Consider the following 16,699-nt stretch of genomic DNA (forward strand, 5'->3'; position numbering starts at 1 on the left):
TCCAACCAGTCCGATCGAAACTTGTTTTTTACGATCTTATCAATTTCTTTACCTCGCGGAGCATCTTTGCGTTCGATCTCGGACATCTTTCTTTAAACACTCGGCAAAAACGTGTGAGAAATGAACAATGGCATACTCCTACGCCTTTATAACAAGCGCGTTTATTGGTCAACACGGAGACTTCAACCAATCGCAAGTACGTTTCATTTCAGTTACGGAAACACTAAAATGGAATGCTGTAGAGACGAAATCGTTTTTTTTACCAATTAAAAAATCAATTTTATTTTTGGAGATAAAAAAAGCGGAATTCCGCGAATTAGCGGAAAAATCACATCCCTGTATTAAGTCTTCTTTAAATCATTTGAACATTCAGGCCAAAACAGGGCAACGAAGATTAAAAAACAAACAAACACATATTAAGTCCTCATTGTGTGTTTGTGTCTGCATTGTATCTGGGATGGTGATTAGGTTGCATTTCTCTAATCCAGATTAATTTGCAGCAAGGTTTAACACACCTCAGGTTCAAATGTGACTCCACAGACAAAGCCGCTGTCTATTGTTTTGACGTGTCGCCCGGAGACAGTGAACAAGTAACCTGCAGATGAACTTGTTGTTTATACTCGTGTTGTTAATCCCCCAACCCCTTTTAATTTCAAAACAACCTAGCCATACTCTTCTTGCTGACACGACTCATATCTGCACCTCATTCATTTCTCTTCCCCACCCTCTAGTCTAGTCCTTCCCAATGGATGATTAAAATATAATGATCTTCCATTTTCCGTCACAAAAATCCCCCATAGTCATTCAAATCCTAATCATCTGGCGTGAAGGGCAAACAAAGGAGAATTACCCTGCGCTTCCTTGAGAGGAAACAGGTTCAGATCTGTTTAACTGCCTTCCCGTGTATCATTTACTATCAGCGGACCCAAAAATACACCTTAGAGCCTGGGCAGAACATGTGCTGATCTTGCAAATATAGCAGGGGTCAACGTGGAGTCAGAAAACAGGAAGTGATGCTCAAAGGAAGGGTTTGACATGATGGAGGAGTGGAGATAAATAGTAAAGTACTTTATAAACCACTTTTGTGCCAAAAAAGTGTCACCATCTACCGACTGCGTTAAAAATTGCAGTTGTGAAATAAAGGAATACGTGAGTATTGTTTTTTGAATATTTAATGTAAAATAATATATAATTATCATTAAAACTACTATTATATAATTCAAGACCACAAAATATATGTATCCTATTAAAAAAAAAATCAGCAATCGGGGGTGAGCGTCGGCATGGGCGCAGTCTAACGGCACGAGAGGTTCCTCTCTGATTTTCCCAATGTGAGTGAGCTAAAGCTTTCAAACATAAACTGTTATTTATTTCACAAACTTTGAAATCAATTCTGAATGGTCTTGGGCTGTGTTTATCTATGTCTATTACGGGTTTTTCATCAAAATATAGAATGTTCGTTTTCCCTGTTTGAAACGGAAGATACCTAATGTATCTAGGCGGAAGTGCCGTAGAAAAACTGAGGAAGCGTCAAAGACAGTCTACAGAGAAAGATGGCAAAAATTAATAAAAGTCTATGTTTGAACAGATATCACGTTTTGGGAGTCGGCGTGACTTGTCCTTCAAATACCCTTTTATAGTGTAAAATAAAAAATACATAATGATGGCAGTCTTGACACAGCCTTCCACATTTTACCAACACGAAATAGCAGATGTTGCTCATATTCATACGTACATTGTGTTGCGGGGCTTGAAGATCACAACTGCAAAAGCGCTCTTGTTTCAGAACCAAGCCGTAGTTTAAAACCTCAAAGCAACGCGACGCTAACGCATGTAAATATTTCAGTAGTTTTTCCTTGATTTGTCATAAAAACCTTACGTGTTTTACTCCCTATGATAACAAACACGATGTTGCAAAGCTTTTTCCCACCACTACTTTAGATTAATCCACTTGTGCAATGGAGCTTCTCCCGGTACTTGAAGCGCAAGAGAAGCCCAAACAAGGAGTATGGTGAGCAATAGAGAATATCGATGCATTTAAAATCACTTGATCGTTATTATTTTTTTTTGTTTCTTCACATTTCTGCCCTTCGTAGGTATTCATTGGTACCGAGCGGAGCGTCCCCGGGTGCCAGCGTGGGTCACACCTGCACCTACTGGCCTGAAGATGCTGGAGGTGGAAGGATCCTGATAGTTGGGGGAGCAGATCCTGCTGGAAGCTTCTCGCATTCACATGCCTTCAATCTGAGTACGGGTTTTAGTTCCTTTTTATATCAGGAAGTAAATGGTCTGCATTTATATAGCGCTTTTCAAGTCAATGACTTCCCAAAGCACTTTACAATGTGCTTCACACTTACCCATTCACACACACACACACACACACACTTCAATAGCGGCCGTGCAGCCATGCAAGGCGCCAACCTGCTTACTGGGGTCATTAGGGATTCAGAGTCTTGCCCAAGGACACTTCGACATATAACACGGAGGAGTTGGGAATCGAACCTGCGATCTCTTGATCCCAAGATGAGCGCTCTACCTCCTGAGATGTCTTCATGAATTTTAATTATTGATTGATTTCTCACACATATTTAGTTCATCAAACGATGTAGCTTAGTTTTTATTATGGACTTCCCGCAACTGTTTAGCATTATAAGCGTAATAAAAATAATTATAGCAAGCAAAAAAAACACGAAAATTATTTATAACTTGGTTCATTTTGAATATCTCTCTATTTCACAGTTCTCTTAAAGGGACAGTGTGTTATTTGACCTCTAGAAGTCATACCTGTCAACTTCCAAGGCTCCATTCCCGTACAAACTGTCGTATTTTCCCGTATAATCGCACACCATATATATATATATATATAATTTTTTTTTCGGAATAATGCATGATTGGAAATCCCCCAGGCGGCAGACGCATGCGCACAGTAGCATCGAACCGCTCGCTTCGTTTGCAACGAAAAAAAAACGATACAGAGATAGAGGCTTCCGCGGCGAACTCCTTTGATTTGATTGATTTGCCGTTTCATGATAGTTGGTGTATACCGGATGGTACCCATCATTGACAAATTTGCGTTTTTCCGTACAGATTTCCTTGTACGTCGTACTCGTATTAAAATGCATAAAAAACTTACATTTGCATGGCAAAACCGTACAGGTTGACAGGTATGAGATGTCTTCGTGTTGAGCACCCAAAAGTGAATGTTAAAAGAAAGAATACATTGTATATTACTTGGTTTGGAATCTAATTCGGTTGTTACTGATTCAGCCAGCAGGTGGGGTTTATGTTTCCCCTCATGAATTATTTGAAATAGCTTCATATTGTGTCTGGCATTTATCATGAAGGAAGCAATACTCTAAACATATAGTATTTTTAGCTTCTAATGATCAATTTTGTAGTTCATTGATATGGATAATCATTGATTAGTCCAGAAGGAAACTAGTATCGACACACAAATAAATAATTCATGTGATTTGATACAAACACACAAGGAACATTGTTGACACACGCATGGCGGCTGAGTGGCTAGGTCGTTTGCGACACAGTTCTGAGGTTATAGGATCAAATCCAGCTACCAGCCTTCCTGTGAGGAGTTGGCATGTTCTCCCCGTACTTGCGTAGGTTTCCTCCGGGCACATAAGTTTTTTCCCCACATTCCAAAAAACATGCATGGCAGGTTAATTGGTCAATCTTAATTGCCCCTTCGGGTGAATAAGCGAGTGAGTTGTCCTTCTCTCTGTGCCCTGCGACTGGCTGGCAACCAGTACAGGGTGAGGTTTTTGGGTACCCAGAACAGCAAGATGACAGATAATTATGTCAGATCCCTCTAGGTGAGGCTCATGTTATGTAAAAGAAAAAATTGCAAATGTTTCCGATATAGGAGTATTTTATAAAAGCACAATTTTATTATTGTTCGTTTTGTTTATTATTTAAATCAATATCGTTTTTAATGGAATACGTTTTTACCTCTATGAAGTGCTAAATACACACGGTTACTTTAAGAATAACATATTTCAAACTAAGACTTCAAATATTTTATTTTTCATGTTTTAAATCATTGGATGCATTCTTCCGTGCAAGATTTAATTTTAGTGTTTTTTTACCTGCTAAACTTGGAAGAAAATTAAATATATTGATGTAAGAAATTGAGTGCAGGTAACTAAAACTCAACATATTTTTATTTTATTTTTTCATGTGTTAAAAAAAATAAATAAATGTGCTCCCTATGGATTGTGGTAAATTTCTGTTCTAGAAAAGACATGATTACCATGTATTTCAAAATAACTGACCGTAAAGGAGCTGTACAGAATTTGGAACAATTTCACTCACTGCCGCTATCTCCTGGCTTGGATCATCATTCAGCTTCTGTCATCTCATTCATGATGTGCATGCAAGTATGTGCAATTCATAGACACACTCAAATAAACTCTTCGTTTTCCATCTTTCTTGGGGTTTGGGTTGACATTTGGACTGCACTTGAAAATTGCATTTTTTTAAGTTTTATGTTACATTCACATATACAAACAAAATAAAACATGGACAAGCATGAAGTTGATCTCCACAACTTCTCCCTATTCCGCTTACAAAATGTGTTCCGGCACGAACAGCTTTGTTAAAGTAAGATAAAAGCTGATAGCTGGAGAAAAATACAAGTGTTCCTTGAACTCAATAGGGAATTGTTAAAATATTTAACAGAAAAACTGTTCAAATTTCAACTTTTACAGGGCATTTCAAACGACGCACCCCACTCTTACAATACTTTTAGATACAGTACAGTAATATTGACAGCACAATTAATTACTTTTTAAGAATCTCACCTACCCTGATTTTAGAAACAACTAGCAAATATTTGTGAAGTTACTTGTTCCCTGCATCATTGGATTTTAAGATATTTTTAAACAGTTGTGGTAATTTTCCTTTCTGACCCTTCTAGAGTATCTTGAGTGGGATGAATTGCCTTGGGAGGGTCTCCAAGCTCGATATGAGCACTGCACAATGATGCCCGGCAGCCCACCAGAGAGCTTGTGGGTGTTTGGTGGTGCGGAGCAAAGTGGTAACTACAACTCCATCCAAAAAATAGAAGTGGCAGGTAAAAGAAAAAGAAATGGCTTAAATGTTTGATAGCATCATCAAATAATGACATTATCAATTATAGAAGGCAAAGCCCACTGGGAGGACGTGGAAGCAAAAGGCGAGCCTCCAAGTCCAAGAACGTATCACACCAACTCGGCATGTCTGGACGGCTCGTTATATGTGTTTTCTGGTGGCGAAGCTGGATCATCACCCGTCTCGGATCCAAAACTTCACGTCTTCGATACGAGTGAGTGTTTTGCAACCCCATTGCCATCAATGACTAAATTATTTACATTTTGGCATTATTATCTGCTTCTATAGTGTCTAGCACCTGGATGCAGCCAGAAACGCAGGGCGCACAGCCGCCACTCAGGCACGGGCACGTTATAGTGGCGGCGGGCTCAAAAATTTACATTCATGGGGGCATGGTGAACGACCATTTCCTGGATGATATGTACTCTCTCGATCCAAGTAAGCCAATGAATAATTTACTGTTGCAAAAGTCAGTGTTTCCCAACCTTTTTTGAGCCAAGGCACACTTTTTATCTGCACACCTCCGTCAAGAATATTTAAAATTTAATTTCCGGTGCCAGTTTCTTTTTAAATGATCATCTTGTTTTATTATAATTTTTGGTGCTCGGGAGTTAGAGCCCTCATTTTTGGGACCAGAAGGTCGCAGGTTCAATTCCTGTCAAAGTGCAAAGTGTCCTTGGGCAAGACACTGAACCTCTAATGCTCCCAGTACATAGATAGGCGACTTGCATGGCTAACTCCCCTGGTGTGGGAGTGTGTGTGTGAATGGGTACGTGTGAAGTGTGTTGTAAAGTACTTCACTGACTGGTTAAAGCGCTATATTTACCATTCACCATCAACATAGCTTAGGAGGTAATACTGGCTGTTTATTTTGGTTAATAATTTTGCTGTAATTTGGGGTTTTACACTATTTTTGTTATTATACTTCTGTTGTTTTTCATAGAAAAGAATAATAAAAATAAAACTTACAATGCACAAAAAAATATGCTTGTGTAACTTTTTTTTACCATTATTTCTTGTATAAAAATAACAATATAATGAGTAAAATGATTTGCAAGATTTGTACTTTGATTCATTTTGTATTTTGACAGTGTAATTTTACAGTTTCATCAAACAAAATACCTACTAAAACATTTTTCTATTGGTTACCTCATGAGCAGGTATCTAGTTTATAAAAAGAAAAATGTTTCATCTTTTGCTACCTACTGATATGGATGAATGTTAGTTACTCGGCTGAAGATACTTAAAGGGACAGTGTGTGTTATTATTCTCCTCCTAGGGAAAAAACATCATAGATTAAAAAATAAGCAAAAAAAAACCATGAACTATTATATAAATGCGCTTTGAAAAAAAAAAAAACTTCAGTTGACACATTTTCGTTTATTTTATCTAGTATGGCCCACCTAGAAGAAGCTGATATGATTGTCCGCCATCTTGATGCTAAGGGTTCCCCAAAAACAAAAACCTTGTTAAATGTTGGGCAAAAAATGAGAAGAAAATGGTGCTTTTAGATGACTTCGAATCCCCTTAGTTTGTATTCTTCCGTTAGCACTTGTTTTCCATTGCCAATGTCTAATTGTCAGATAATACACATTGTACCTTAAACAACTGCATTATTTTTTGCAAAGATATGATTAGGCAATTTCCCATCAGCGCACTGGACAAGTTCTCATGGCTCACTGGTTGAAAAATACAGGCATATGTTATGAATTAAAAAATATTTAAATGCTTTATGAGCACAAGAAAATTGTTCAGTAAATGATAGAATGTGCATTTTAAAGGTGATATGACATGGGAGTTGGTGCAACCCAAAGGAGATATTCCACCCGGCGTGGCAGCACATTCGGCCCTGGTACTAGGCAACAACATCTACATCTTTGGTGGACTGACAGCCGATGGGGCCAGTAATTCCATGTACTCTTTTGACATAGGTACAACTCATTAGTATATTGTAATATAAGTAAATATTCTTTTTAATGCCGGACTTGTGGTCTTTCTGCAGAAAAATCATTATGGACCCTACTGATGTTTGAAGGGGATTTGCCGCCTAATCGTCTGGACCACTGCATGTGTTTGTTACCGTGGATGGTAAAGGCCGTGGGAGACGGTGGGGAGGCGCTGACCCACACTCCAGCAGAGACGATATATTTGGCTTTTGTTTTCGGAGGAATGGACACCAATGGAGTCATACACAACGACTGCGTGGTTACTGTGGTGTCATGAAGGAATAAATAGTCAAATAAAGTTGCACGGTTATTTATTTACAAACGGGACGCGAAGGTAAGAGCTGGTCTCGGTATGGTGGTTCACAGGTTCGATACCTGGCTCCTGTGAGTTTAATATCGAAGTGTCCTTGGGCAAGACACTAAAACTCTATTGCCTTTGATAAGCAGGTAGGTGCCTTGCATGGCCGTCTTTGCTATCAGTGTGAGCGTGTGTGTGTGAATGGGTGAGAGGTTTTCAGTTTCTTGAAAAGTGCTATATAAATGCGGATCATTTACAAACCAACATTGAAATTGAACATGCCCCTTAATAAGCTCATCCAAAAATAGTATCCACTAGTCATTCCAACAACAAATGTGCACTTTAAATTATGTGAAACTACAGTTTTGTCTTTCCAAAATATTAATTCACTACTTGTTTTCCACTTAAACAATCACAGCTCATTTTGGAATCAAATTTACGTTTATTTGCCCTTATCCACAAAAAGTCTCAAGTGGCTGCGCAGACCACAGTTACAACAATCCCTGATCTGAAACCTACATAAGGGCAAAAAACTCAACCTCAGCATGAGGAAAATGAATGTTGCAAGGTCAGCGACAGACAATACACAAATCATCAACATTAAATATGGGTAACAACAGAATGTCCAATTGACTGCTTCCTGCCCCAAAGTCTTTACTCGTGCAGCAGGCCCTTGAATCTAGATACAGTGTCTCAAACATTTTTAAAGTGTCTAGCAACTTATTTTTACTTATTAATGCAATTGCATTTCTAAAACGTCCTGTTATTATTGTGTTACTAGGTCAGTTATTTGAAATAGGGTTAACCAAACAATAGACATAGAAATACCGAGAATAACTTTACTAGAAAAATTGCAAAGACCCAGCACTGGTGAGCTAGTTTCTGGTCAGTGGGCACCTCAGCTATCCTTACACCTTGGTGCCCAATGCCATCACGTTAGAGACCCCTGATCTTGGTTAGTTAATAACAGGATTATTTAAAATTTTAAACATTAGGACTAATAAGTGATGGTTCCCATAGTGTGTTGAATGGAATCTTAGTGGAAGTGTGGTAAATGTAATGTTGGTATATAGTATTCTCATCTCATTAGCTACACCACTTATCCTCAGTAGGGTCGTTGTAAATTTTAAATCTATTTTATTATTTTAGACTAAAAAAGTTTTTCCAATTATTATCTATAAAACTGAAAAAAATAAATTTAAATGACATTTGCCATTTCGACACATTCTTCCAATGTTTTTGATACAATAAAAAAAATGGTGCATAGGCCCACATTTAAACTTGACAAATTTCTGCGGCACAGGCAAAGTATCCTGGTAAATTTTAAAAATGTGCGTTTTCTTTGCACAACCCATATTAAAAAGTACAATACTGCATAGGTATTGAATGAATTCAGTGTTGGGACTGTTGGCAAATTAAAAATTCGACATGAGAAGCCTCATGTTGATTTATACATTTGTGATACAATAGTGACATCTACTGGGCAAATTAGTACTCTACATGTCCACAAAATGGCTTCTTGCCTAAGTGTTTAGGGAACGAAGTTTAAAATTCTAAATAGTGGTTTGTGTGTCACACAGGGCAGTAAAAATTGTCAAAGATGGAGAACATTTTTTTCTTCAAAACCTGTCAACACCTTTTAATTGAACTCAGTGTAAAAACTGTTCAAGTGTAAAATGTTAAAATATTTCACCAACCCCTAGCGATAGTTGAACAGTTTTTGCTGAAACGATAACAATGCTACAATTTTGATGAAGTTAACCAACGTCTTTTAGCATAGGTGTGTGCATTTTTTTTCTCGGATTTTGTGTGGATATTTTTGTAAACTAATGTTTTTTTTCTTTAGATTCTCTCAAACAATATAGTAAAATGCATGCATCAAAACAGAAATATAATCCCATCGAAGCGGTAGTTTCGCTTAAAAATTGATTAAATGTGAAAAAGCAGATTAAAAAAAAAAAAAAAAATCGCAGTGTTTAAGAGAAAAGGGGTACTGTTGGTAGGGATGTAATCTTTGTCTAGCAAAGCTACGACTTTGGGATTTAACCATTTTACAACTGTATCCCAAGAACTGCATACATTCATGGGGGCATGGTGAACTCGAAATGACAAAGTGCAAGCAACTTATTTTATATCAAACATTTATTTCGATGTGTTTCCAGAAGAACAACCAGATTCAATAAATAATGTTTAGCCTTGAGGAACCTTTTGGCAGCCAACCTATGAAATGCAGTCAATCCCAATCCCCTTTACCCACTCTTGTCTGCTACTTCTGTGATCCCCATGAGGACTGCCTGAGAACAGCAGCAGTGACAAATCTCCGCCCAACAGCGAAGAAAACAGAATGAGCCAAAGCTCACGTCAGAAGTCTTTTAAATTTAATCTGGCCGTCTCTCCCTCTAACAATGAGTCCCGTCTGTCCATTATGTACACCACCGGTTGAGCCCGCCTATAACTCATCCTTTTCTTCGGTGCCCTCTGGTGGTGGGGCGCCCGCACTGCCGTAGAGCTTTCCGATGATTGGCTGAACCACCTCCTCCAGCTCCTTTTTCTTGGCCTGGAACTCCTCTATGTCGGCCTCCTGGTGCGACTCCATCCACTCAATCTTCTCCTCCACAGCCTTCTCGATGGTTTCCTTGTCCTCGTCTGTCAGTTTGCCGCCGAGCTTCTCCTTGTCGCTGACCTGGTTCTTCAGAGAGTAGGCGTAGCTCTCCAGCTCGTTGCGGGCGTCGATGCGCTCCTTCAGTTTCTTGTCCTCATCGGCAAAACGTTCTGCATCGTTCACCATGCGCTCGATGTCCTCGGGCGTCAGTCTGTTTTGGTCGTTGGTGATAGTGATTTTGTTCTTGTTGCCTGTGCCCTTGTCCTCAGCAGTGACGCGGAGGATGCCATTTACATCAATCTCGAAAGTGACTTCAATTTGAGGCACACCACGAGGGGCTGGTGGGATGCCCGTCAAATCAAACGTGCCCAGCAGGTGGTTGTCCTTTGTTAGGGGGCGCTCACCTACAACATGACAGCAAGTGTAAATACCCCATTGACTTTTACTGGGACAAGATTTTACCGCCAGATGTTTTAGAAAAAAATAGTACATTTCAAATAAGCAAATTAATTTACGACTGCGTTGACAAACATTTATGTACCTTCATAAACCTTGATAGTGACGGTTGGCTGGTTATCGGAGGCTGTAGAGAAGATCTGAGACTTCTTGGTAGGCACCACTGTGTTCCTGGGGATCAGTTTTGTCATGACTCCGCCCACAGTCTCAATTCCGAGAGTAAGAGGGCACACATCCAGAAGAACCACATCAGCTGATATATAAAAAAAAAAATGTAACAATGGGTAAGTGTGGTCCATATTCTTAGTTGTCAATGCATGCAATTGATTAACAAGTATACCCGAGTCCTCCTCTCCAGAAAGAACACCGGCTTGGACGGCAGCACCATATGCCACAGCCTCGTCGGGGTTGATGCCCCTGGAGGGCTCCTTGCCGTTGAAGAACTCCTTGACCAATTGCTGGATTTTCGGGATGCGTGTTGAACCACCGACCAGGACAATCTCGTCAATCTCTGACTTCTTCAGGTCAGCGTCCTCCAGTACCTTTTGTACAGGTTTCATGGTGGACCGGAACAGATCCTGGACACAATTGAATAATTTAATAAAATGACAATGACAATATTTATCAATTCAAATTATATCATTTTTGTTCAGCTTACCATGTTGAGCTCCTCAAACTTGGCACGGGTAAGAGTCTCGGAGAAGTCCTCCCCCTCAAAGAAAGACTCAATCTCGATGCGAGCCTGATGCTGGGCCGACAACGCTCTCTTGGCCTTCTCCACCTCACGACGAAGTTTCTGCACAGCCCGCTTGTCTTTCCGCACATCCTTGCCAGTTTTCTTCTTGTACAGCTTGATGAAATGCTCCATGACACGCTGGTCAAAGTCTTCACCTCCCAGATGAGTGTCACCGTTGGTAGCCACCACTTCGAAGACACCATTGTCGATGGTCAGCAGAGAGACGTCAAAGGTACCGCCACCCAGATCGAACACCAAAATGTTCTTCTCGCCGTCCTTCTTGTCCAAGCCGTATGCAATGGCGGCAGCAGTTCTGCAAACAAGAATGACACATTTAGGGAAACCAAAAACCCAACAACAACAAAAAAAAAAAAGTAAAAAACACTTACGGCTCATTAATGATTCTCATCACATTGAGGCCAGCAATAGTACCGGCATCTTTGGTGGCTTGACGCTGGGCATCATTGAAGTAGGCAGGAACTGTGACCACAGCGTGAGTGACCTGAGAAAATAATGCTTTTGTTAAAACATTTCCTTTAAATAAATGAAATGATCTGCATTTATATAGCGCTTTTCAAGTCAATGACTTCCCAAAGCGCTTTACAATGTGCTCCACATTTCCCAATAGCGGCCTTGCAGCCATGTAAGGCGCTAATCTGCTTATTGAGGGTATTAGGGGTTCAGTGTCTTACTTAAGGACACTTGGTTAGTGCCTTACATGGCTGCACAGATCACGACCGCTATTGGGAAATGTGAAGCACAATGTAAAGCGCTTTGGGAAGTCATTGACTTGAAAAGCGCAATATAAATGCAGATCATTTCATTTTTAAAAATTGTATGTTTTTTTTTTGTACCTTCTTTCCAAGATAAGCCTCTGCAGTTTCCTTCATCTTGGTTAGAACCATGGCAGAGATCTCCTCCGGGGCAAAAGTCTTCATCTGACCACCACCAATGTCCACCTGGATGTGAGGCTTGCTTTTTTTGTCAGCCACCTGGAGATGCCCATGAGAATAATTAGTGTCTCTTACAGTAACAGCAGTTAACAGATTTTTTTTAAAATGATCAAATACCTTGAAAGGCAGGTACTTGAGGTCCTGCTGAACTGAGGAGTCGGCCCAAGTGCGACCAATCAACCGCTTGGCGTCAAAAACGGTGTTCTCAGGGTTGGAGGTCAGCTGGTTCTTGGCAGCATCTCCGATCAGACGCTCACCCTCACTGGTAAAGGCCACGTAAGATGGAGTGATACGGTTGCCCTGGTCATTGGCAATGATCTCCACACGGCCGTTCTTGAAGACACCAACACTGTAAAGAGGGATTTGTGTGAGTAATACATTTTTGACGAATCATTTTAAGAAAAATAGTAAGCATTGATCTCACCATGAATAAGTGGTTCCCAGGTCAATACCGATGACAGTGCCGACAGAGTCCTTCTTGTCATCATCGTCAGCATATACGGCGCAGAAAAGCGCAGCAAACAGCCACAAATACTTCATGATGGCTCGTCTTTGAAATCACTTGAAAGAGTTAACGAATCTGCAGAAGGACAAGACGATTGTCTCGATTAACGATGAAAGGCCCGTCTGCTAACATGTATAGCCCGTTAGCTACAGGAGATTCTGGTCAAGTGGCTCGATTGTCGGAAAACGTCGTGGAATTTGAATTACAGCTCTTGAACGTGAGTGTGAAATACAGGCTGTCAAAAATGGCTAAAATACACATCTGTCCAATAAATAAACTACATTTTCCTTAGGCCGATAGTTGTAGCTAAATGGGTTAGATTTTTCAGTAATTTAACACATTTCGATATTTTAAAGAGAACAGAGTATTGAGGAAAAAAAAAAACTCTTTTATCATCATGTGCTTAACAGTTATTGGGAAAACCAAACAGACCACGTGTCGTATTTTAATATTTGCAATGAGAACAAACAAGGTGTAAAGCATGGTTTATCTTAAATGCCCTCATATAATAAATAAAGCCTACCTTAATCGTAGAATAAAGATGAATTCCGATGTAATCGGTAGCAAACGCTCGCAATAGTTCGTAGGTTATTGACACTATTACTGTATTACTATATAGTAGATGTGAGAATAGATGGAATGAGCTGTGCTCCTATATAACCAACGCCGCTTCCCAATCGTGGAGGCCAGCAATTGGACAAGAGGCTGCGCGTTGGAAGGCGCCGATTGGTTCCTTTCTGCATGCTGGCCGACAATGATTTGCAAGCAGAACGGTATTATGACGTCATGCAATAGTCGGTGGTGATTGGCTGCAATAGAATTTGTGGTTTGTGTTTTTACACGTCACTCACAGTGACTGGTTGAGTTGGGTATTTCTTCCTTTTTTTCTGTTCAACTCCATATAGTTTTACATAGAATATATTTTCTATTGATGAAAGACAAAGTTGACTCACGCAAGTCTTGTGTAAACCTTACAATGCGTTTGCTTGAATTGCATCAGCAGATGATTTTGTTATTGGGTTGTTACATTAGTAGGCCTGTACTGCATAACTAATTCATTAGTAGGTTGAATAGTACCGTAAATATATGAAAAGAAAAAAAGAATCGACATGATAATTTATTTATCAAAAGTAAAACATGGTCGAGACGTTGTAAATTCTTTATGATGACACATGAATAGAATATGAATTGTACCTGTATTACGTTTTAACCCTGTTTAATGTGATTTATTTTATTAAATGTATTAGTTCAGTTTATAATTAGCTGGATCAGTGGGTTAATGATGAAAACTTTACACTTTAGGTAGGGATGTGCAAGATGCTCTGACAAGTATCCGTATCAGTGTAATATCAACCATTTTTAAGGTATTGGGACAATTGTCTGTACATCGGCCGCCATCTCTAGCCTGTCTACTACTTGTCGCCATCTGGAATCAAAAGAATAGTAAAGTCCCATTAAATAAATTCATTATTAAAGGAACAGTGTGTATTATTTATATTTTCTGAGCGGTAATAACTCAATTGATAAAAAACAAAAACAAAATATTGATTCAAATTGTAAACAAAAAAATCATGAATTATTATATAAACATGCATTTTGTTTAAATACTTGTAACCAGAGAAATTAGCATTTGTCTTACATAACACGAACCTTACCTAAAGGAAGCTCACATAATCGTGCGCCATCTTTCTGCTACGGGGACCCAAAAACCTCAAAAAGGCTAAGCAAAAAATGACAAGTAAATTGAAGTCTTTTTGGTCACTTTATGTCTATGTAGTTATTTGAATTTTTTAGCACTCATTTTCAGTTGCGTTTGATTACACCATACAGATACATCTCGTAGACAAATAATACACCTTGTCATTTTAAGGATAATATACAATATAAGTAAATGTCTTTAAAAATCTGCTGTGGGAAGATAATTTGATGTACAAATAAATAGTGCTTGTATGTGGTATCGGTATTGATGGGTACTCAATATTTAGGTTTTGATGTCAGTCTAGAAAATATGTGGAAACTAACATCCTTTATTTCAAATGCTAGTGTATTGATACCCAGATACAGAACTGGAAATGATAGTTAAAAAAAGATCACAGCCGCTTTTTTATCAAAGAAGGATATCATCGGAGGATTTAAAGGAAGATGATTGGCACACCCGGTAATCATCCAATCACAGGAGTACACATTCTTTTGTACAGAATAATTTGTTTTTCACCCAAAAATAAAACACGAGGGAGTTTTATATTTGTACTAAATAACCCCCCAAAACAATTGTTAGGGCTCATTTGTAAAAAGCATAAAGGTGGGGTGGACTGCCCAAATGATAGATCAATTCTTCCTTGATCCAAATTGGATTAGTTGAGACCCAACTGTTTTTTTCTACCAAGTAGCATGAATTGATTGCGGGGATATCAAATTTTTGAGTAGATATAAAACAGTTTTGAGTGAAGACATACCAAGCTTTATGTTCGAGAGCGTTCTCCTTTCGGGCCCGGTGCTGTGGAATGCTCTACCCCCTGAGATTCGATCTGCAACCTCAGTAGAACTGTTTAAATCTAGGCTTAAAACACACTTGGGTCAAGTCAAGTCGTGTTTATTTGTATAGCCCTTAATCACAAAGAGTCTCAAAGGGCTGCACAGATCAGGCTACTACAAACTACAGACTATGACACATCCCCTGATCTAAAATATAGCATATAAATTCTTATATTTTTTGTTTACAATAGCTGTGTATTATTTGTAATTGCAACATCAATTGAATCCTGGTCATCATGGAAGGGCCTTATGTGCGGTCCCTTCTCAAGGTTTCTTCATTTTCCTCATTTTGAGGTTTTGGAGTTTTTCCTTGCCCTCATGTAGGTTTTAGATCAGGGGATTGTGTAATAATAGTCTGTGGTTTGCAATAATCTGTGGTCGGTGCAGCCCTTTGAGTCTCTTTGTGATTAAGGGCTAAACCAGGGGTGGCCAACCCGGTCCTCAAGAGCCGCATGTCCTGCATGTTTTGGAGGTTTCTCAGGTGATGCAAATTTTAAGATTGTTTGCAAGCTGTGCGGGAGCTTGATAATGACCCAGGTGATTGGGATCACCTGTATTTGAACAAAGAAACTCCAAAAACATGCAGGACATGCGGCTCTTGAGGACCGGGTTGGCCACCCCTGGGCTAAACCAATAAACATGACTTGACTTGTTGACAGGTAATTAGCAGCAGTGAGTGTCACTGCTTCAGCTACAAAACAAGATGATGTAAAACTAAAGTCCAGCATATATCTTCCCTTAGTCCTTGGCATTTTGGGGTCTAACACGCAATGCCGTAGGTCACTGCACTCTGCAGGCAACATTTGGCATGGAACCCCAATATCAGATGTACAGAGGATACTACATTAATACATACTACAGAGACACTGTGGAGACCATACTGGCATACGGCATCACGGTGTGGTATGCTGGGTCCACGGTTGCAGACAGGAGAACCATACAGGGACTCATTTACACGGCAAGAAAATCATCTCTCTGCCCAGTCTGGCGGACATTGACAACTGGCGCTGCTGCAAGAAAGTCGACAACATTTTGATTGCTAAGGTGGTAGCACGTACTGGTGCAGCGGTTTACTGCTCTTCTGTTAATTTGATGACCTGACTTCTGTAACCCCAGCCACCAGCTCTTTGGCATGATGCCTCTGGTAGGTGCTAAGGCCATTAAAAAACAGGCTCATAGACAGCTTCTTCCCCAAAGTGAACAACTCCCTAAATAAGCACACTAGAATGTGAAAAAAATGTATTTCCCCTATCTATAGAAAATGTTATATTCAAATTTTATTTATTTATTCATATTTTTTGCACACATGTTTATTTGCACTATTTTTCATTGCACTTTTTTCCTGATGAAATTACAATTTAGGACAGTTAACAAGCACTGCCTTGTGTACAGTATCTCTACTAATATTTTTAATATTCTTTTTCATAATGTGTTTTTATAAAGTATTTTATTACATGTTTATCACGAAGTGCCACGTCTAATCTCGTTGTAAAAAATGTATGTTGTTAACAATGATGAATAAAGACATATTCTGATTTATTCTATTCTATACAATTATTTAA

The 16,699-nt window shown here is 39.3% G+C and overlaps 2 protein-coding genes across 4 annotated transcripts; one reads left to right on the forward strand and one right to left on the reverse strand.

Moving 5' to 3' along the window:
- Positions 1–1,312: 1,312 nt before the first annotated feature.
- Positions 1,313–7,350, forward strand: rabepk (Rab9 effector protein with kelch motifs). Of its 3 annotated transcripts, none has more exons than XM_088320169.1 (8): positions 1,313–1,331; positions 1,920–2,011; positions 2,097–2,248; positions 4,934–5,089; positions 5,156–5,320; positions 5,395–5,544; positions 6,888–7,037; positions 7,109–7,350. In XM_088320169.1, the coding sequence occupies exons 2-8, from the start codon at positions 1,959–1,961 to the stop codon at positions 7,327–7,329; spliced, it is 1,047 nt and encodes a 348-aa protein (XP_088176295.1). In that variant the 5' UTR covers positions 1,313–1,331; positions 1,920–1,958; the 3' UTR covers positions 7,330–7,350. The 3 variants fall into 3 exon arrangements, with proteins under 3 accessions (XP_088176295.1, XP_088176294.1, XP_088176293.1); XM_088320168.1 differs by lacking the exon at positions 1,313–1,331 and adding an exon at positions 1,524–1,833; XM_088320167.1 differs by lacking the exon at positions 1,313–1,331 and having other exon boundaries at positions 1,525–2,011.
- Positions 7,351–9,474: 2,124 nt separating this feature from the next.
- On the reverse strand, positions 9,475–13,293 carry hspa5 (heat shock protein family A (Hsp70) member 5). Its single transcript, XM_088355365.1, has 9 exons — positions 13,126–13,293; positions 12,522–12,677; positions 12,215–12,446; positions 11,999–12,136; positions 11,534–11,646; positions 11,067–11,457; positions 10,749–10,986; positions 10,494–10,661; positions 9,475–10,356 (listed from the first exon to the last, which is right to left on the reverse strand). Exons 2-9 carry the CDS (start codon positions 12,635–12,637, stop codon positions 9,800–9,802), a joined length of 1,953 nt encoding a protein of 650 aa, XP_088211491.1. The 5' UTR covers positions 12,638–12,677; positions 13,126–13,293; the 3' UTR covers positions 9,475–9,799.
- Positions 13,294–16,699: the final 3,406 nt, after the last annotated feature.

Source organism: Urocampus carinirostris, chromosome 16 (genome assembly GCF_059441175.1).
Source record: "Urocampus carinirostris isolate Australia breed hairy pipefish chromosome 16, RoL_Ucar_1.0, whole genome shotgun sequence".
Taxonomy (NCBI): Eukaryota; Metazoa; Chordata; class Actinopteri; order Syngnathiformes; family Syngnathidae; genus Urocampus; species Urocampus carinirostris.